The sequence below is a fragment of the Anastrepha ludens genome, chromosome 4 (assembly GCF_028408465.1).
Source record: "Anastrepha ludens isolate Willacy chromosome 4, idAnaLude1.1, whole genome shotgun sequence".
In the NCBI taxonomy this organism is placed as follows: Eukaryota; Metazoa; Arthropoda; class Insecta; order Diptera; family Tephritidae; genus Anastrepha; species Anastrepha ludens.
Window position 1 is genome coordinate 26103174 of NC_071500.1, and position 22148 is coordinate 26125321.

General features: G+C 38.1%; 1 protein-coding gene across 7 annotated transcripts in view; it reads left to right on the plus strand.

The window, feature by feature from the left end:
* Nucleotides 1-19684, plus strand: part of LOC128861290 (la-related protein Larp4B) — a 38357-nt gene extending 18673 nt beyond the window's left edge. For 6 of the 7 annotated variants that reach the window (XM_054099320.1, XM_054099322.1, XM_054099323.1 and 3 more), the window contains 8 exons: nucleotides 47-286; nucleotides 374-992; nucleotides 1056-1723; nucleotides 2522-3143; nucleotides 3333-4208; nucleotides 7452-8462; nucleotides 8590-9584; nucleotides 14698-19684. In XM_054099320.1, coding sequence (XP_053955295.1) covers nucleotides 47-286; nucleotides 374-992; nucleotides 1056-1723; nucleotides 2522-3143; nucleotides 3333-4208; nucleotides 7452-8462; nucleotides 8590-8804 — 4251 coding nt within the window. In that variant the 3' untranslated portion in view covers nucleotides 8805-9584; nucleotides 14698-19684. The remainder of the gene's footprint in view (nucleotides 1-46; nucleotides 287-373; nucleotides 993-1055; nucleotides 1724-2521; nucleotides 3144-3332; nucleotides 4209-7451; nucleotides 8463-8589; nucleotides 9585-14697) is intronic. The other variant, XM_054099318.1, reaches the window with a different exon arrangement.
* The last annotated feature ends 2464 nt before the right edge of the window (nucleotides 19685-22148 follow it).

Consider the following 22148-nt stretch of genomic DNA (forward strand, 5'->3'; position numbering starts at 1 on the left):
TAAGCGAATAACCTTCTATACCTTTTTATATCTAAATTTCCCATAGGGTAAACCCGTTATGGCTAGAATGAAGGCGAAACCTTTCATGACGCGGCTTCCTATCGCTGCGGTTCCACCGGGCATAAAGAATGGCTTTCGTTTGACCTCTCCCCCAGCTGCAGTGTATGATCCGAATGCCGCAGCAACAGTTGCATACAGTGCCGCACCGCAACGCTTCCTATACGCAACCAATGGCGCAGCAATGACGCAGGCGTCTGTACCTTATAATGCGCCAGTGCATCTTTTTGTAAGTTTTTTTTATCTCTTTCATCATTGTATTTGCTTCGATTGCGTAACACAATTTTACTATTTTCTTTTTGAATCATACTTCCAGCCATTCCAGCAGCAGCCGTTTTATCCGGGTCTCGTCGCCACTACACCGTGGCCACCGGCGGCTGCTGCCGCTGTAGCAGCCGCCGCTACCACAGCACACGGTCAAAATTTTTACGAGATAGGAAATGTGTTCGCCGCTAACGGTTTGGCACCTCAAGCGACTGTGCCAGCTGCTTATGCGACCAGTGCGCCACAGCAAGCCGCTGCTCCCTTGACAACGACGTCAAAGGGACAAAGCGGCGGTGGTCGCTACAACAGCCATCGTAGCAACACAAGCAGTGCTGGTGGTGGTGGTCGCAGCAAAATGCGGAGCAATAATGCACAGCAACAGATGCAACAACAACAACAACAAAACCAGCCCTTGCCGGGTATGATTGCAACGCTTGGCAATGTCGTTGGTAGCTTAGTAAGTGTGGTACCAACTATAATTGACCCACACCAACAACAGCAACAGTCGCAGCAGTCGCAAAATCAACAGCCTCAGCATCAAATGGCACAGCAACAGACGGCTTCAAGTCAAGTGCAACCGCAGCAGCAGCAACAACAGCCACAGCAATCACAGCAACAGCCTCAAAATACTAATTCCACAAGACATTACAGCAGTATGAAAAGTAGTGGAGGTAAGTCTCGATTTTTCGACTTGCGTTGAAGTAGCCATTTTTAAAAATTTCCCTTCAACTCAGGTGGTATATCAAAATCGTCAATGGAAAAGTCATACGGCGGCGGTATGTCAACTCACATACACTACAGCACGCAAACACAATCAGGCACCTCGTCGTCTCACCATCACACGTCGTCAGTGCAACTGCAATCCCAGCAACAGCAACAATCGAATGCAGTTGCTGGTGCCACTCATTTACAACAAGCTCACTACCAAATGCCTTCCTCAACTGCAGCAGTAGCCGCCGCAGCAACAGGAACAATACAACATTCTTCCTATTCACACGCTACGCCGACGGTGTCGGTGCAGCAACAGCACCACCATCAAACGCACCATCAACAGCAACAGCAGCAGCAACAACATTTGCACAACCAGCATGTTGCCGAGCTGCAAGACGATGGTGGTGTTATAGTTATCGGTGCTGGCGGTGAGATGCTACAGCATTCCCAGCAGCAGCAACAGTCTGTGCATCCCCATCAACAACAGCAACAGCACAATAGAAGTAACTTGTCAAGTTCGACATCGTCGTTGGCGACGTCGTCATCTGTCGGTGTCAGTATGGTGGGAAAGGAGCCGCCAGCGCATTGGACGCAGCCGCGGCATCGGCGTCGGAGACGTGACGACGACGGTAGCGTTATGACATATTCGCCAAGCACTCGACTTGGCGGTGGCGGTGGAGTAAGCGGTGGGGTCAGTATAACGACATTTTATACGCCTTATAGCACTTTCGTGCACAATGTTGTTGGGGTGGGTGGTGGAGTTGGAGTTGGTGGAAGCGACATGGGTGTAGAATTCGATGTAGGCAATGGTAGCAACATTGGATGCTTAGATAATACGAGCGGCATTGAAACTGGAGGAGGAGCAGGAGGAGTTGGCGGTGGGGAAGGAGGAGGGCAGCATGGCGGCGGCTTGCAGTCATTTACTAGCAACCCCACCATCACCACCACTACCACCACCACCACTACCGTCATCACTGCCATCAATAGCTATAGCGCGGCGAATTCAAACCATAATCTCAATTCAAATTTAAATGTAATTGCAAGTCCCAATCAGAATCTGAGCACGAATTCAAATCAGAGCCCGAATCCGAGTCCAAATCGTAACTCGTATGCGAAAACTGAACTAAGCCAAAGCCAAAGCCTTAACCAAAACCAACATAAGCATTATGGCCAAAATCAGCACCAAAGTCAGCAGCATAGCCAATCAAATCAAGCCCAAATAATGTCTAACAGCTTCCAAAACAGCTTCCACCACAACCAATATCACAATAATATTAATAAATTTAGCAATAATAATTCTGCCTCTTGTACTACCACCACCAATACTACCACTAATACTACCACTAAAACTTCTACTTCTACTAATGCTACTAACAATAATCATAATAATAATTTTGCTACAACAACAACTTCATCAATAATAACAAGCACAACAAACAATGTGAATACGCAAAAAGCAAAAATATTCATTCAATCCTCTACTTCGCAGCAGCAATCGTACATTGGTGGTGGCTCATCATCGCACCATCAATCGCAACAGCTACAGCAGCAACAGCAACAACAACAATCGTCCAACTCTGGCACTTCGCTTGCGTTAGGATCTAATAATAGCAATGCACTCTCAACACAGGCGAGTGGCGGCAGTGCCGGTGGACATCATAGTCAGCGTGTTGAGGGTGGTCATCATGGTGGAAGCACTGGCTACAATTCGCATCGTGACGAGCATCGGGGCGGTTACAAAGGCAATAATTATAATCCACACTACAATAGTGGTGGTGGCATGGGACATCACTCGCAGCATTCGGGTGCATCACATCATCACCACCATAGCGGCGGCGGTACATCACAGCAGCACCATCACCACCATTCGTCATCGCACCACACTGGCTCAACGCATCATTACCACCATCACCGTCACGAAGTCGGCGGTGGCGGTGGGAGTGGTGCCGGTGGGTTAAGCGGTGGTGGTGCGAATGGTGGTCATGGCATGGGCGACCGCAGCAATGATCGTAGTGGCGGACATCATGGCCAGCAGCAGATACAACAGCATGTGCCGCCGCCACAACCCCCACAGTTCGATTTAGAAGCGGCCGCATTTCCACCACTGCCAGGTTTGTTATTTCGCCCATAACTATTTCACAAAGTATTAGCCATTTCTTACTCCTTGGTGTAGATCTTAAATGAAATACTGAAACACGCGACAGTGAAACTTGGCCGTTCTTTAATAAGTTCATTGACCTTTTTTAATCAAAAATGTAATGTTTCCTAATTTATTTCCATATGATCCACAAAATGAAAAGCGACCTCATCGTCAACAGCATCCTCCTCGTTAGCGTCCTCTGGTGCGGCATCGTCAAATAGTAGTGGCAATAATAGCAACAGTGTTTCCGCGTCTAGCAATAAGCAAACTGCCAATTTGACTCCACATCATCAACAGCACCAACAATCGCAGCAGCAGCAACACCAGCAACAGCAATCATTTGGCGGTAGCGGTGGTGGTGGCGGCAGTGATGGTAGTGCAAGTGGAAACAATGATGTGCAGCTGCAAAAGACAAGCTCCGGCTACCTGCATCAGCAACCACAACTACAAGAACACAATCAGTGCTCAAGCCATTCTAATGCCTTACAGCAAACAAATAGTTCCTCGGCGCCTGTAGGTGGTGTAACAGCCAATGTCGGTGGTGGTAGCAACCACCACAACAATAACAGCAGCGCCAGCGGTGGTTGGTCCAATGAGAACCGTTTGGCAGATGTTGTGCGCGCTGGTGGTGGGGGTCCTGGTGGTAATAATAAGAGCAAACCCCGCAAAGATTCCGCCCATAATAGTAAACAGCAACAAAGTTATCAACAACGTAATACCAGTTCTAGTGCCGCCGGTGTTGCTGGTCTAAGTCCCACCTCGACAGCGTCCATTAACAGCAATATAGCCACAACCACCACCACAACCACAGAAGGTGCTTTTACTGCGGATGAATCAAATGCCGCAGCTGCAACAAAGTCGAACAATAAGTCTGCGACGCTGAGTAAACAAAATTCGAATTCGAATAATAACTACACCACCTCCGCCTCCTCATCCAACAACACTGTGATAAAGTGTCCAACACAATCCAATAACAACAAAAACAACAACGCCTATAGTCTGATTGGCGGCAACACGTCATATGACAGTAACACTGGTGAGACATACTGACGGTGATACGATTGAAATTGAAATTTTAATTCTTGATGCTATTATTTTAAATACCCAACATGCAAATATTGGGTTGGGGTATAAGTTCGTAGCGTTTTTACCGAAGACTTTTATTTAAACAAAACGAAACACTTACATCACTAAGTTAATCGTTGCTGTTTACTACCTCTTCCCACTTCTCGACCAATTTATTGATGCCGTTTCGCCAAAAATCGCCTGGTCTGGTGCCAAAGAAGTTGTTGAGCCAGTTTTTAAGAACCTCTTTGTTATCGAAGGTAACGCCCTTCATATGGTTTGAAAGGGAGCGTAAAAGATGGTAACGGGTCGGTGCAAGGTCCGGAGAATACGGCGGATGTTCAAGGACCTCCCATTCGAGCTATTAGAGTGCGGCTTTGACGACTTATGCGACATGGGGCTTGGCGTTATCGTGAAGGAGTAGGTTTGACCATGTCGATCAGGTCTTTTCAGTCGAACGGGCTCATTCACGCGGGGTAGCTGGGCAATGTAGAGCTCCTTGTTGACCGTGGCTTTTTTTCGAGCATCTCCCAGTACACCATACCCTCCCAGTCCCACCAAACAAATTCTTTGGATGATGATCCGATTTGACTCTCGGCTTCGGCGCATCGCCTGGAGCCACCCAGTCCTTTCTTTGTTTCATATTGATTTATAGGCACCATTTCCCATCTCCCGTAACGATGGGTACAAAAGCGCTGTTTATGACCGCGTGTTACTCGATGACGGGCGAGATGCTGCGATTGCGACTTTCTTTGTTTTTTTCGTTGTGCTCGTGAGGCACCCAGGCTCCCAATTTTTCGGTAAATCTCATTGAATGAAGGCGATTGAGAATCGTTTTATGATCGCAGTTCATTTTTTGCGCCAATTCACTACTTGTTTGAGATGCTCTTTGTCGGACTCAGAAAGTCTTCCACTGCGGGACGTGTTGTCGACGTCAAAGTCGCTATTTTTGAACTTTGCAAACCATTTCCGTGCTGTAGACTCTCCTATAACACCTTCTACATACACGTCGCAATTGTCCCGGGCCGATTCGACCGCTTTTTGACCTCGATGAAAAGCAAAAAAGAGCAGGTGTCGAAAATGTTGATTTTTTTCCATTTATAAGCCTCGAAACTAATGAAAAATTAAACAACTGAAAAATACGATTAACATATTGTAGTTTTTTAGAGCAGAAAGAGTTCTATCGAATGAATACTTACCCTTTGCTGAACAGCAAACAAGTCGTTGTAAAATAAAAATAAAAACGGTATGAACTTATTCCCCAACCCAATGCAATTCTGTAGTTAATTTGATAGTTAGTCTCGCGTGTTATAAAATAATAGGGACTTAATGCGGATAAAAAATTGAAAATTCCATCAACCGCCACAAAACGCATTCGTGACCTTTTTATTATTTCTATCAAATTAAATTTTTGTGAAATCTACAGTGCTGAAAATATGCTCTTTAAGTCCCAGAAAATATTGAAACTTCTTTGTTTGCTATCTAAAATTATGATGGTAAACATTTTATTTACTTGCTCCAAGTTAAAATTAATTTAACACAAAATCATATAGTCCTTAGAAATAATTACTACTATAAATCTTAACACGTATCACAAATTTTCTTAAAAATATGTTCTCATCGTACCATAACAAATAAATTTTTAGAGTTCCGAACGCAGTCCCATGTAGTTCTAAAGGAATAATTTGCATTCTAATACAAGGCATTAATGCCTAACCTTCATAACATCACAGCAAACGAACGCAAATGTACAAAAATTATGTATTTACAAAGACTGATGCTTGAAAAAGTTGCAGTTGAACTTATTAAGCGGATTAATCGCATTTTTTTTTTACTGATAGATTTATTTGAATTTGAATGTTTAACATCTTATACGAGTATATAAACAGGCAAACATGTTTTCTTTAAGGCCCTTTTACGGGTAAACTATATTTCTAAGGTATAAAGATTTATGTATCAATCGAAAGGCATTTTGATGCTGAAGGGAAGAAAATTTATAAAATTTCAAATTTGTTTAGATTAGGTTAGGTAGTGCTGGCTGATCTGTAAAAAGATCTCACTAAGATCTCTAGGGTCCATTGTGCTACTGGTGCTATGTATTTGGAGTTGCATTATTATTTTACGTAATTCTAATAGCGGTCGCCCATCGGCAGGCATTGGCAAACCTTCGAGTGTATTTCTGCCATGAAAAAATTCCTCATAAAAAATATCTGCCGTTCGGAGACGGCTTGAAGCTGTAGGCCCCTCCATTTGTGGAACACCATCAAGATGCACACCACAAATGGGAGGACGAGCTCGGCCAAACACCCAAAATGGGTGTATGCGCCAATTATATATATGTATATAATTCTTAATGCACGTCTTCGTGAGTTGTAACAATCCGTTCAACCTTTTGCCAGCAATATCCTTCGAGGATAGAAAATATGTTGATCCTATGCACAATTGCTGAGTCCTACAAAGAGCAGGGCAGTGGCAGAGCAGTTTCAAAGTACCCTTATCATTCGCCTTGTTGCATGTTTTGCACGCTTCGCTCTGGACTAATCTCATTTTGGCTGCCTGCTATGGGGTGAGGCAGTGCCCCGTTAGTACTCCAACCAATATTTTGCAATCTTTCCTGGAGAGTGATAAAATAAAGTTTATAGTTTTTGTATTCCAAGTCCTTAGCATAATTTTGGCAGTTTTGTACGAAGTTGAGTGTTCCCATATCGATTGCTTTTACAGAGTTAGTTTCTCATTTAATTCCGTTTTCAAAAAGGTGCGTTATAGGTATATTTCTGACGTGCTCACTCTCGGCAAGCGAATACCTGTCATAGCGACCTTCATCGGCTCTCTCACTTCCTTCTAACTTTTATGTGCTGGTATCCAGTAAATAGTGATCTGCCCATTTCCGCAGAGTTCACCCATTTTGTATCTGCTTTGTTGCACATATTCCGATTTGCTCTTCTTTTTCTTGAGACGAGTTACTCCAGTGACCAATAATTGCTTTAATAGCTGCTTGGCTATCAATGAAAATGTTTGCCCGGGTATTAAGAGGAGTTCATTCCAGAGCTAATTCAGCTGCTTTTGTTGCGAAGATAGAGATCGAGTGATAGATAAAGGGATAGAGATTAAGATTAAGAGAAGGAGGCAAAGATAAAAGAAAAATCTGGTTGAATTTCGACCACTCAACGAAAAATGGTAGTGTTAAATGTACTAACATCATTTCAATTTGCAGTCTCTGGTGAGAAACCAACAAACAAGACTGAGGATATGTTTGCCTGTGCGTCAACACATGAAGCAGAGTGTAAACAACAACAACAACATGCTACCAACGATAATAGCATCAACGAACAACATCATCAATTTAATCACCGCAGCAACAGCAACAGTGGTAGCAGCAGCAGCCAAATATCATCAGCCGGTATGATGAAACCTGGAAACCCAGTGCTATCGTCAACATTGAGCGCAGCTGGAGCGCTCAATAGTGTCAGCGGCAGCACCGGTACGCCAGCTATAACATGCAACGTAGCTACAATGACCACAAATTTCGCTGAATGTAGCCTAAGCAATCATAAGAAGCCGCCAGCGGTTGCAGATTTACTCGCCAAGAAGGCGACGCCAAAAGATGCTACAAAGCATAAGAATGCTTCAACATCTACAAATTCAACTTCCATAGAAAATATAGTAGCAGCGCAGGCAGGCATGCCAATGGCGAATGCAACTGTTTCGGGGGGTGCTGCTGCCGTAGTAACGAACAATAATAGTTCACGGTTGAGCTATGCGCAAGTCGCTCAACACCACAAGGAACGAGCCGCTGCTGATGGCAGCGGCAGCAGCAGCAAAGAAGCTTCTGTTTCAGGCAATGCTTCACCCGTGGCTGTGCCGAATAAAAACGAACACTCAGCGGCAACGTTGAGTATAAATAAAATTGAGACTGCCAATAGCAATAGCACGGCGGCGTCTGGATTAATTGCTCCAGCTATTGTGGCGGCGTCAGTGACGTCTGTCACAGAAAAGCAGACCGATAAGCCAATCGGCTCTTCTGCAGTAAGCTCCTCAATGCTGATAGATAAACAACAACGGGGCATAACGAATGTTTTAAGTCAAACGATGTTGAGTGCAGCCACCGTTGCTGGTGCTGGGGGCAATGGCGGCGGCAGCGGTGGTGGCGGCAACAATTCCGGTGCTGTGAACAATAGTGGATGTAATGTGGTTACATTACGCACTGATATTTCCAAAGATAAAGGCAAGTAAAACAAGTAAAAATATAGCAGATTACAAAATAATTCCCTTTGCTTTGAAGTGGGAAACTTTTCTTGAAAATATTTATCCCTAATACTTGTCTAAGTTTGCCTCTAACTTTTTCATTGCAGATGTTTTACGTGAAAATCGTCAAAGCACAGGTAGTAACAATAGCGGTAGCAGTAGTTTTAGTAGTAGTGGTGCAACTAGTAACAGTGGTACAATTACTTCCGCACCAACAGCGGGTGCACGTAATCGTGGCAACGACGGCAAAGAGAAGAACGTGCGAGAACGTCATGACACTGCCGAAAGCAGCAGTAGTGGGCGAAAGACTGGACGAAATTAGTCGTTATTTGAGATACGTTCGAAAGAAACATATATATATTTCACTTAGGAGCAGCATCACATACACATACACATACATGACACACAGCATTGCAAATGAACACACACACTTGCTAAGCAAATTGAAAACCACACATATACGCAAAAGGAATTGTAGCACAAACAATGCACGCAGCATCAAACTGCAACGAGAATGCAAGCGTTGTACGGCTAAACCAGAGTTCTAAAGGAATTTATGTATAAGAATCCAACAAATAAGTAAAACTCCAATTGCAAACCACTAGTGGAACACAAGCGTAACATGTGACAAGTGCCAATGCTTGTGAGAGAAGCGAACGTTTCCATAAGATATGCTGTAGTATGCACCAAAGTACGCTAATTTGAATTGTGAAAGTCGTCGAAGCTGCTTAACTATAGTTCAGAACCATTAATTGTGTCTGGCTTTATGAAATAGTGACACTACCAATTCTTCATATTACTACTGCTCTAAGTGGAGACAACTTTGTGTCCAACGAGCAACTACTGGGCTGCTATAATACCACTATACAACTACGTATATAGTTATAGTTACAAGTAGTTAGTACGGCTATATAGAAATACGAAAATTACGAACATAAACCGAAATGCTACAATCCGCAAGTTTTACTGCTGCAGCAAATCTACTAATTTACTACTACTGTACTATACATCTAATTAAATGCATGATATTATATTTTCGCAAAAAATAATTGTAATAAGAAAATGAAACAAATATTGTGGAGCAACAATATGCAGAAATATGGTAAGTCTAATATATCATACAATCAATGAGTATAGTAAACTTTGAATTTTAGTTTAAGATTTCGAGAAAACAAGCCAATTCACATCTTAAAGCACGCGAAGAATATGCAGTGATTAGCAATAAATCCACAAAATTTAAGCCATCCGTGGCATGCAACATGTGGCAGATTAGCTGTAAAAGTGACAATCAGCTGTCAAGCTGTTCATTTAAATTCGTTTGGTGGAGTGGTTTTAGTGTTTTTGGTTTGTTTAATTATTATTAACGACATGAAGTGAAAGCAAATAGAAGCAATAGCTCCGGCATGTGAAGGTACCCCGCACGACACTAACCACCTCTTCATATGCCCCCTAAAATCGACTCATCTAACACCCCTCTCCCTCTGGACCCAACCTGTCGAAACAGCATGTTTCCTGGGTTTACCCCTAGATGGGCTAGACGAAGACGACCTACACTGACAGGACTACCATTACTGTTAAAACAACAACAACAAGAAGCAATAGCTAGCGTTTCCACGACAGTCGGTTCTACGTTACTGAAACGACCCGGATCTATATCCGGTCAAGGACTGTCACTCCAGCAGCATTCCCCGTATGTATGTATGGGGAATGTTTATGCTGCTACAACAACAACAATAGCTAATTGAATTGCGCAATTTGTTGCTAGTAATATACAGTTGGAGGAAATCTGTAAACGAGGTCTACTGCGGTTGAAAAAAACTTTATAACAAGCGATAACAGGCGAAAGCGACTAGTGATTCGCAGTGAACGAAGCTATAGATTTGCCAAAACACTGCCATTCGGACTGCGTCGGGATGTCTATTGATGCCCCCACTTCAATGTCTACACGACGAGGTTCAGATGCTCAGCAATCAGTTTCTGTTAGAGTGCTATCGTAGGTCCCACCCATGCAGTCACCTGCTTGAGCCTGAGCCGCCTCCCAGCCATGTCAGGAGGCACCTTCTCAATTACTTCATAAAAGATCCAGGGCAAAACAGATCGACAATTACTGGATCGATCAGACAGCGTACAGACCGACAATAAACGACATTCATCGGGAGACACTTACCACCTTCTTAAGGGGTTAGGGGTAGTCAGAGGCCCGAAAAAATGATGATTTTCACGAATTTTTTTTTGCTACTTAATTAATTTATTTAACAAAAATAAAAACATAGCATAAAAACATCATGTTTTAACTTGACTTCACCAAAATTTCAAAAAAAAAAAATTAATACAGTGCACTCGCGGTAACTCGAATAGCCGCTAAGTCGAACGACGTGCTAACTCGAACACATTTTTTTCCCTATTGACTAGTTTGTAACTCGAACAATATTAAAGCTCTATAACTCGAACAAAAAAACAAATTTATTTGTACACACATTCTTTTCAAACATGTACATTTTGTACATACATACATATGTACTAGTATATGTATATAAATTATATGTATACTAGTGTATTGTCCATATGAATATTTCGACGTTAATATCCCGTTAGTTTTCTGGGAACAACATCTTGCATTGACCAAATTGCTTTAAATTTGTCATTTGTAGTGTATCAGTGCATGTGAGTAATGGATCGTAAAAGGTTGAAGTGTTTAACATTAAAAGAGAGGGCTGAAGTCCTTAACAAAATTAAACGTGGATGTAGTGTTACTTCTCTAGCGAAGGAATATGGGGTAGCCAAGTCCACCATAAGTCTTACAAAAAAGAAAGACAAGGCAATTTTAAAAGCAGTAAACAACACGTTTTTGGGTCCTGGGAAGAGGAGAACTTTAAAAGCTTCTGAGTTTCCTAAAATGAAAGCCGCTTTATACAAATGGTTTCTGTCCCAAAGAAAAAAGAATTACCCAATAAGTGGACTCATCTTGAAAAACATAATTTACAGGTCGAATTTACGCTTTATGATGTTAACAAATGGAATGATGGTGCCGAATTTACCGACACAGAAGTAATAATTGAATCTAGTGATTCTGAGTCTGAGTTAAACAACACAACTGAGACATGTGAGCGGATATCATCTGAGGAGGCAGTTAGCTCTTTCAATAAGGTAATTCAGTGGGCCACAACTGAACAAGTAAGCCCCGCAAAGGTTAACACTCTTCAATTGAGGCGTGAAAAAGTCATATTCAACATTGCTGCAGGCAAGAAAAGACAAACACACATTACAACTTTCTTTTCGGCCTAACTTTTCTGTTAAAGCTGACTTTTTTTGTGTAACTGACACAAAGACTGCCAAATATTTGTTGAAAAATATTGAAACGAATTAATTATTTTAAACATATTCATGTTCATATCCATATGTAAATAAATAAATAAATTTAATTGAAAAAAATCGATATCGATGACTGTTTTTTTAACATAGCACACTCAATTGATAAGTCGAACAAATTCGATAAATCGAACAGCGCCTGTTTTAATTAGTTCGAGTTATCGCGAGTGCACTGTAATTGCAAAAGTTATCGCTGTTTGTGTGAAGCCCGTTTCTCCAGAAGTCCCTTGCGGTGAACATCACAAGTCCTTGCAGATTCATCTAAAACCAATCGGATGAGAAAAATTATTTTTATTGATAGACAATCTCGAGCCGGATCGAACTTTTTTTTTTTTTTTTCAAAATGAACAAAATGGCGGCCTCAGGAAATATTTTTCAGATTTTCGGGAAAAAACCAACAGTTAATTGTTAAAAAAAAATCGAAATTTTTGAAAAAAAAAATCCTTCGATCAGGCACAAGTTTTTTATGTTTTTCAAAAGCTGTATAAATTTTATTGAAATCTACGTAGCGGTTTTTAAGTTACAGTGTTCACCAGTTTGAAAAACATAGTTTTGAGAAAAACGCATTTAAAGTTTTGCTATCGGCTCCGGAGCGGCCGAGCGCCCTTTGTTAATTGTTGAATAACTTGAAAAGTATTTGTCGGATTCACTTCAAATTTTTACACAATATTTTTAAAACATTATACTTTAAGAAAATGCAAAAAAAAAAACTCGATTTTTTGAAAATTCTGACTACCCCTAACCCCTTAAGCTCCCGACCTCCGAATGCCGCTATCGTAGTCCAACCACCGCCCATTGGAGACGAAGAGCTCCAGCTTCCCTGGGAGTTAAGCACGTAAAAGAAGATAATCTACTTATATGTGCACATTTAAAGTTTTCCCCATGAAGTAAGACTGACATATTTCCCGATTTTTTTTTTGGATTATTATTTAAAGAGATCGCTTTGCGAGAACTCTACAAAATTTTCATGTAATGACGCTGTTCAAGAGGAGAAGGGGGTATACTCGGTGGGTGAGTTCCTACTTTGCACTACTTAGCGACTCAACAAATCTGTAAATATTAAGTTGCAATAGAATCGGTGTAATATCCTTCGAGATATCGTCCGATAAACACGTTCCGTGGCCTGATAAAGCGCCTCAATAAGCCAGAAAAAATTCTAGAGGTTCTACAGAGTGTTAGTTTACTGACACTCATCTAATATCTAACTCCCTCTGGACTCATCCCTTTGAAACAATATGTTTCCTGGACCACCCGTTAGGTGAGGTTGACGATGACGACCGATGACTTCATTGCGACAACAAGCACAGGTCATACGACAGTCGGTTCTACGTTAGCGGAAAGACCCGACCACCCTGCCATCTAGAGAATATTTATGCTATTACAACAACAATAGTCACATGTCTTTTAGAATGGTTGCTATAACAACAAACGCATATTATTTGAGGGGATTCCTGGCCAGAAAGTCAATTGAATACGAGCAACGTTCAGCCCTGCCGATTAAAGCTACGTTCTCAGACATTCTTGAAAAAGTCGAAAAATTGATACTCGAAGGGGCTCGTTAGTCCATACAACTCTAAAGCCACCACTTGTCGAGCTTTTGGGCTATTTTTTCAATATAGGTAGTGTGAAAAGGAGATCAATTTATGATTCGCAGAGTAGCTGAAGTTGAAAATTTTGTACATTACTATGGATCTAAGTCCAAACAAAACTCAATGCGGTAGCAAAGGAAGTGCAGCACACCTTAGAAGTGTCACAATCGGGTGAACAATTTGTGGCTACTATTAAAAGAAAAAGAGTATTACCATTACGGGCAAATGGCTCCCTATACTTTTAGAAAGTCTAAGAGATGATATCAAAGAGAAGGTAAAAGATTGCTAAAGGCATGCTTTTTTTTTCTCGTAATGCGCATATTAACGAGGTTTATCTAGCGATGGTGGCTTTTAACTTTTGAACTTTGTGCAATATCTAAGAAGGAACAGGCAGAAAAATATTTTCATATTTCATTTCACACTCTTTGCTCTTCAATTCGCGAAATAAATAAGGAAAACGCCGAGTTCAAGTGTAGTGAAGGTGCAATCAAAAGGAGTTTAAAGAACTCATAACCCTCGCCAAGGTAAACTGAGAATGCTCACGGGCATTGTTGTTGTTGCTGTTCTTGTTGTTGTTGTAGCAGCAATACTAAACCCTGTCAGTGCGATGTAACTCACCGGTCGGCTTCGTCTAGAAAAGGGTAAGCCCAGGAAACTTGCTCACGGGCATTCTCACATGCCACTGCAGACTGCGTAGTCATCTGCATATGATCGGGTTTTGGTATATGGACTCTTGTCGTTCCTGTGACCAATCTCAGGAGACTCCTCCGATGCCCCTTCAACTTGAATGTAGCGCGAAGACGGTTGAGACGTCTTAGCCAACTGTAGCCAGAAGAAAGGCACATACGCTCAATCTAACCCAGTTTCATCTTGAGTTTAATAAGGGAACTGGGTCTGGATGAGGTACTGTGAAGAGTACAGGGCACAAAAGACCATGAGGTCAAAGTGGAAATCTCGTAAAGAATTCAATCTAATCTAATCTAATCTAATTTTTTTTATTTTTTAAAAGCTTACATGATAATAAAATTATTAGTAAACTCAAGCAAACGTAGCGCTTTCGGCTGGTTGGTGATGTATGTTGGTTCAGATACGACGGAGTAGGTCGGTGTCCTTAAGAAATGGGGCATCTTTTAAAAGTTGAACAGGATCTCTGTTGCTAATCTAATTTTTATCATACTAAGGGCTTACAACTTTTATATGAACTCTCACAGTGATGTACTATTTAATAATCTTTGTTTTTTTTTTACTTATTTCCAGCTGTTTTGGTTATGGGAAGGCGAACCGCGTACAATTCGCGGTGTTTGTATAAACGAATGGACCACTCAGAAATTATTCTTATTACTACTATTGATAAAAAATTATATATATACATATATATATGACATAATACAACTTATTCTTAGTTTTTAAGCAATTGATAAACGAAATGTCAAAATGTTAAAGGCAAAACAAAACTTGAGACAAACACGAAGCGATATGTGTAATTGTTGTAAATAGAGAAATTAACTTAATTTGTCAATATTATTATAATATTAATATTTTTATTCACATACACATAAATAACTGTTATGTGTGGTGTACATACATATGTATTAAAAATATACGTATTGAACACTAAAACATTATTATAAATAACTAAAGGCGTTATTAGATATATTACATACACATACATATATACACATGAATGACGCAATTGCACATACACACACACACACATACGCGACTATGAAAGATTTTATAAAAGGCTTATTTATACATACATACATACCTATATACATATGTGTTATATTAAATGAGATCGACAACCACAAATACGATATTAATTATATATTAAAATGGTAGCTAGGCATATTACAGTGAATACTAAAATACTAGAGAGGGAAAGTTATTGATCAGATTGATATGAAATTTCGAGTGAATGAGTTAATTTCTATGTTTATTTCCAGACGCGTGAGTAGAAAATGTAAATGTAAATGTGCGAAAATCACAAACGAATATAGGAAATCATATTAAAGGCCATAAAATAGAAAGTCTGTAGTATAGTTTCGAAGAAAACTCATTGAAAATTCGCTATCCTTAAGCCCGTTAAACAATGTAAGTTTATTTTTTAAATTTATTTCAAAAGTTGGAAAAAATCGAGACCAAAAAAAAAAGAAGAATATATAATATTAGAATTATTTAATGAATTTTGCGTTAGTGAAATGAAAATTTTGGCTGAAATTTTGTTTTAAGTCAACTTACTTTCGATAATACTATTACTATACACAATAAGCATCCTAAAAAGGATGAGCAAAAATCAAAATCGAGTTTTTTACGAAATGTTTATAAGAAAATATTTATTAATTTTCTGCAAAAGAGCAATCATGGTTTTTGTTTTTTTTTTATAGAAAATAAAAAATTAAATGCTAGATATCTTTTCACTGAATTAGGTCCGCTGTTATTGAATTAGATTGCGGCGAGGTAGTTGGTTGGATAGGTAGGACTAAATTCAAAAATAAAACATTTGTAAGTAATCTATGCTTAAAACGTCATGATTTATAGTATGTATAAACTTGTTCACGCCTTAAAAATTCCAAATGTACTGTACATAAGCGAGAGTGGAAGTGGAAAATTATATGTATATATATGTATGCATATATATGTATATATGAAATGTGTTGTAGGCTTTGTAGGTAACTGAATTAACAGCATATTTAATCAATTAAACATCAAATTTATATAACGAAGAACTAACCATGTAAAATACATAATCGAATGTGCCATAACAGAACAATGTGTGAATGAACGAACGAGTAAAAAAGAAAGAAATGCAGTAGAATGGTAAATAGTAAACAAAAAATGGATGACTAATTTCAGTTTCACTTCTATACATACACAATATTTTTTTTTAATATATTTTTGGTTTGTTTTATTTTGAGCCATACCTAAAAACGATTTTTCGCAATCAAAACCAAATTTTTACTAGTTTTTTACCTTAAATACATGCATACTTATGGTACATATGTGCAAGCGTAAAAGTATGCGACTTTCGAGAGCTCTATTGCCTTGGGCATAATGTTTTTTTTTTGTTTTTTGCAAGAATTTGCAGTAGCCAACTTACAATTTTCAGCAGTTGTTACGGTTTCTTTTATTCAAAAAAAAAAAAAAAAAAAAAATAATAATAAATTAAAAATGCGAAACTACATACAGCAACTGCATCGCCCGTTACTGCATATTAACACTACTAACTGCAAGCAAAATAATTGTTTGCTTTCATGCGACTAGCCGCTTTTGCTCTCGTAACGTAAAGGTTTCTTTGTTTAAAGGACAAACAAAAATGTACGCCATTTTCAAGGAGATTTAAATATGTTTAAATTAAGCTGCGCTAAAATACTAAAGCATTTCGCTACATATGCGGGTGAAAGACAAAGAAAAAAAAAATCGTTACTGCTTCTTGATTGACATTTTTTTCTGTAAATATTTTACTTCTATAACAAATTTAGCAACTAAGAAATAATGAATTTTTTGTTTTTAAAAAGCAAACTAAATGCTTAAAGCATACATGCAAAAGGCGCTTTTCTTATAATGACACATTCACACGTACATGTGCGAAGTTGTGTATTTCAAAATCCTTGAAGTGATTATGAATGGCTGGCAACTAACTTGTTTTTTTTTTTTTCTAATTTTAAGTCTTACATCAACGTTTTTGTTTAGCTGTCGCTCTTACTAACTGCTTTGACAGCCATTGAAATAAAAAAAATAAAAAAAGAATTAAGCAAAATATAATTTTTACACTAAAATTATTTAGCGCCTAACTGTAAATTTCATTGAATTCCTTTTCGCTACTGCATATATCTATAATATTTCTCTACTTTATTTTCATTGAGTAAGTGAGTGAGCAGGCGCAATTAAATATTAGATTAACTGAATGAAATATTTCATTATTAGGCATTTGTATACGTCATAAATTCATCATTTGTTTATTATTCAGTAAATTTACAATTACATACACACATCCTATTAAGTTTTTTAAGTTTTTTTAAAATCGTCTGCTTTTTGTTTTTGTTTGTCACATTTACGAAGCAATTGAACGAATTTCATTTATTGTTTGCACTCTCATTAGCTTATAAAGAATTCGGTTAAGTTGTTAAAAATATATTAATTCTAGAATATTGAATTTTAGTATTTGTTTTATACCGTTATTTTTAAATAATCGATTTGTTAGCAGTCCGGGTAGGGGCACTAGTTTTTATTGGTATATTAAAATTAGCTTTTCGCATAGAAAACAATTTTCTATTGCTAGTGTATTTGTAGGTATGCGTATGTGTGCGTAACGAAGAGAGGATATTCGAGCAGTTTTCAATATTCATGCGAATTAGTGAATATTTTCATGGGCAGGAGACGGCGAGGGGGAGGAGGGTTTAAAGTATCTGCATACTTACATATAGTCTTTGCATTGAACAAAAAAGCATGCATTAGTAGTCATATCATTTATATATTTTCTCGCGCAATTTCATGCGCATACGCGTATGTGTACTGTATACGTGTGTATGTATGTATCACTTAACAAATAAGTATGTACATGTAGAGTTGCGTATCCAGTTATACATACATACATACATACATACCTACATACATATGAAATTATGCAAATTTTATTTAAGGCTTCGAAATTTAAATGACTTATTTAAACGTAAAATTATTTATCGTTTCCAGTTGGAACTTAAAATGGAGTGAAATGTAGCAATATTAGGAGTTGTAAATATTTAGTTGTTGGTTATGGAAAAGGATGCACATACATACATATGTGACAGCGCATATGGTATGTAAATGTAAATATTTGCGTGTCTGTACATGGGACATACATATACAAGAAAACACACATTCATGCATGCATACATACACATATATATATATATATATATATATATATATGTATGAATTATATGTATATGTATATATATATATGTATATATATATGTATGTATGTATGTGTATATATATATACCTATGTAGATGCACTAAACATCATCTGTGTGCGCATTCGTGTGTGTGTGTGTGTGATTTGTGTCAAATCACAAATTTGGTTTTGATAATTTAATTTCTTCTTCAACGAAAGCAAAGAAGCCGAAATGTATATGGATCTAAGCTGCAAGCAGACAGACGGCATACAGACAGGCTAAACACATACATACAACAACACGCATATGTATAAATTAAATTATAACTGAATATTGAAATTAAATTTGTATTAAATATCGATGATAAATGATTTTGTAGTTGAATAAGTTAAATTGTACTTGTGGTACTATACAATAAGTTGACTAATTTATATAAGCATAGCACATATGTACATACATACATAAATGAATAGAATATGTATGTATATATATATATATATTTATATATAAATACATATACCTATAACATGTAAATATATGTATCAACTAGAAATATATATCTGATGTATACATACCTACATGAAAGAATGTAAAAATCGACAAACATGAAACAAAATACTGCGAGAATTATATGCTTGCGCATGCATATGCGCTGTACTACACAACATACATACATACGTATACACATAGGGCTTGTGCGTAAATGCAGTATTATAGTTGCACTGCATGGCTGACTGACTCTTACACTAACATCAATATACTATGTACATATTTACTGCATTGTGACTGCAGAAATCAGTTGCAGTACTGTCACTCTGCTTCTTTTGTTTTCAAATAAGACTTTTCTCACACACTCCTTTTTGTTGTTAACGGGAATGTTGCAGTGCAATTGTAATACTGCGCTTATGAATGAACCCTCACGCGTAGTATATAAAAGAGAGCAACAAAGAAAAAAAAGAAGTTTGTTTATTTAAATTACTAGCGCTAATACACCGCAAAGAAATGCCACACTTACCCATAGAAACACACATACACACACCACACACTCTTCTTATACAATATAAACAAAATATAGACATCGTGAGAAAATGAATTTAGCACTCATTTACATACACACACACATACGAGCGTCGTATATGCGAGTTTATTAGAAATCAATTTTTTTAGTCAGGTTTTTTTTCGCTTTGTTTTCTTTTTTGAACGTACCTTCACGTAAAGTCTACAACTAATAAAGTAAGTTAAACACGATATACAGCAACTGAACAAAAAAAAAAAATAGTCTATATACATACATATGAATTGATGAATAAAATATTTGTATATAGTGTGCTGTTAAGCAGCCAAAACAAAAAAAAAAAACAAAGGGAAGTAGGCGAGAAATTGGGCTGTAAAGGAGTGGGTGGGTAGTTGATACGACTCGAGAGGCAAACCTAAAACTATTAGATTTTATATGGTTGGTTATGTGGTTAATTTGTTTGGTTGATGCGCTTATTACATATCACAATATTATTGCAGCAAAAAATACATACATATAAATAAATGGATACCTTAACACTACACATTTTTGTTTGTAAATCCGATTTTTCTATAATTCATTATTATTATTTTTTTTTCTTTTCGAAAAATAATGTACCTATGCGCATATGTATGTTTTTTATTATTATTATTTTTTATTTCATTTCCTTTCTTTTAGTTTTCGGATTAATAGAGTTATACGCACTTACATGCTTAAAAGAAAAAATAAGTGACTAAAATTTGCGTTTAAAAACAAAAAAAGAAGAAAAAGTTTGTAATAATTTAACACTGATACTCGTATCGTACTACTGCAGTTGTTATTTAAGTTAATAAAGCGTTTGCATAAGTTGATTGCCAACTCAACTATGAATTTAAGTTTATAATTATTTATTATTGGGTGGGTCGGCGTGAATTTTTTTGTTTTAAAACATTTAAAGGGTTTTCTTTTTATTAGACGGTTTTCCAATAAGAGGTGCTATTTTGATAAAAGATCAATGGTTTCGTTGCTTGTGTGGCTCTTCTTGTCTTATTAAAAATAAACGTTGTTCACGTCAATACCATACAATTCCGGCCATAAAAAATCGTTAATCATCTCTCGATAGCGCAATCCCTTCACCGTAACTGTTGCTCCAGGTTCATTTTCTAAAAAGTAAGGTCCAATGACTACGCCGGACCACAAATCGCACCAAACAGTCACACGCAGGGAGGATAGAGAAAGCCTTTGAAAAACCTTTCAACAATAACTCTTGGATTTTCTGAGCCCCAGATCCGACAATTTTGCTTGTTGACGAAGCCATCGAGGTGGAAATGGGCCTCATCACTCAAGATGATTTTTCGATGGAATTCCGGATCATTTTCATGCATTTCAACGACCCAATCAGCAAAGACACGACGTTGTTGATAATCGGCCGGCTTTTGTTCTTGTGTTAACTGGACTTTATAAGCCTTAAGACCCAAATCTTTTGTGCAAAATACGGTGTAATGACGTTTGTGGAATACCTAATTTCAAAGAACGACGAGAAATGGACAAACTTGGGTTTTCTTCAACATTTTCGGCTACAACAGCAATATTTTCGATTTTCGGCTGTTCTTGAGCTACATGCAGGGGGTTTATTCTTCACATCACTAACTTCTTGTCTCAATAGCTCGAATTTTATCTCCAATTTCTGTATTACGGTCCGACAAGGTGCTTCACGATGACCCAAAAATGTTCGAGTTTTACGAACCGTCTCTGCCAAATCTTCCCCATTTTTATAGTGAATTTTAATAATTTCAATGCGTTGTTGAAGCGTGTATCGTTCCATTTTTATTAATGGCGTAGTTTCTACTTGTCAAATATCAAAAAATGACAGCTTCAAAAGTGACATCTACCGAAATAGCGGGCTATTCAAAATAACACCTCTTATTGGAAAACTCTTTAGTAACTTAACCCTTAACGGCGGAAAGACCCCAATACGGGGACATGAAAAGAATTCAGTTCTCATTTCATTTATTTATCATCGCTGTAGTTTTCTTTATAACTAATATAACTTCATAAAAAACTATAAATCAAGTAAATATATATTGAATTCATATCTAAATTAATCAGTTTCAATTTTTAGTTTTAGTTTTCATCCTTATAAACGTTTTACAATTTCCCCTAATTTTCCGTCGTTTATGGGCGAGTATTACAAAACAAGCTCGGTCGTTTAAAATAAAACAGTACGAAAAATATTAATATGACACATGGGCTAAAAAGTCCCGAGCCTAATAAAGAAAATACGTTTTTGTTTGTTCAAAATTAGCTTTATTCATCAACGTAATTTCCTGCAAGAACAACGAAATCATTCCAGCGTCGCTCTAAGATTTCAATACCACTTTTGTAGAACGGTTCATCTTTTGCCTAAAAATAGGCCACAGTTTCAGCGCTAAGCTCTTAATTCGAGCGAAATTTCTTGCCGGCGAGCATTGTTTTAAAGTTTGCGGACAGCCATTAGTGTCTGGCAGCCAAATCTGGCGAATGCGGTGGATGTGGGAGCTATTCGAGGTTCAATTCATGTAGTTTTGCCATTGTTTTTATTGAGTTGTAAGACGGTGCGTTGTCAAAATTTTTTCTTTGCCATATGCTGGCAGTTCTGTGCAATTTCGGCCTTCAAACGCTCAAATAATATTGTTAATACTATTTCCCTTTTCCACTGTTGATAGTATTTCCCTTCTCAAAATAGTCTATGAATATTACACGACGCACATCCCAAATACCGAGTCCATAACCTTTCCAGCAGTTTTTGTGCTTTCGGGCGCTTTGGTTGAGGTTCACAAAGTGGTGTTCACCCA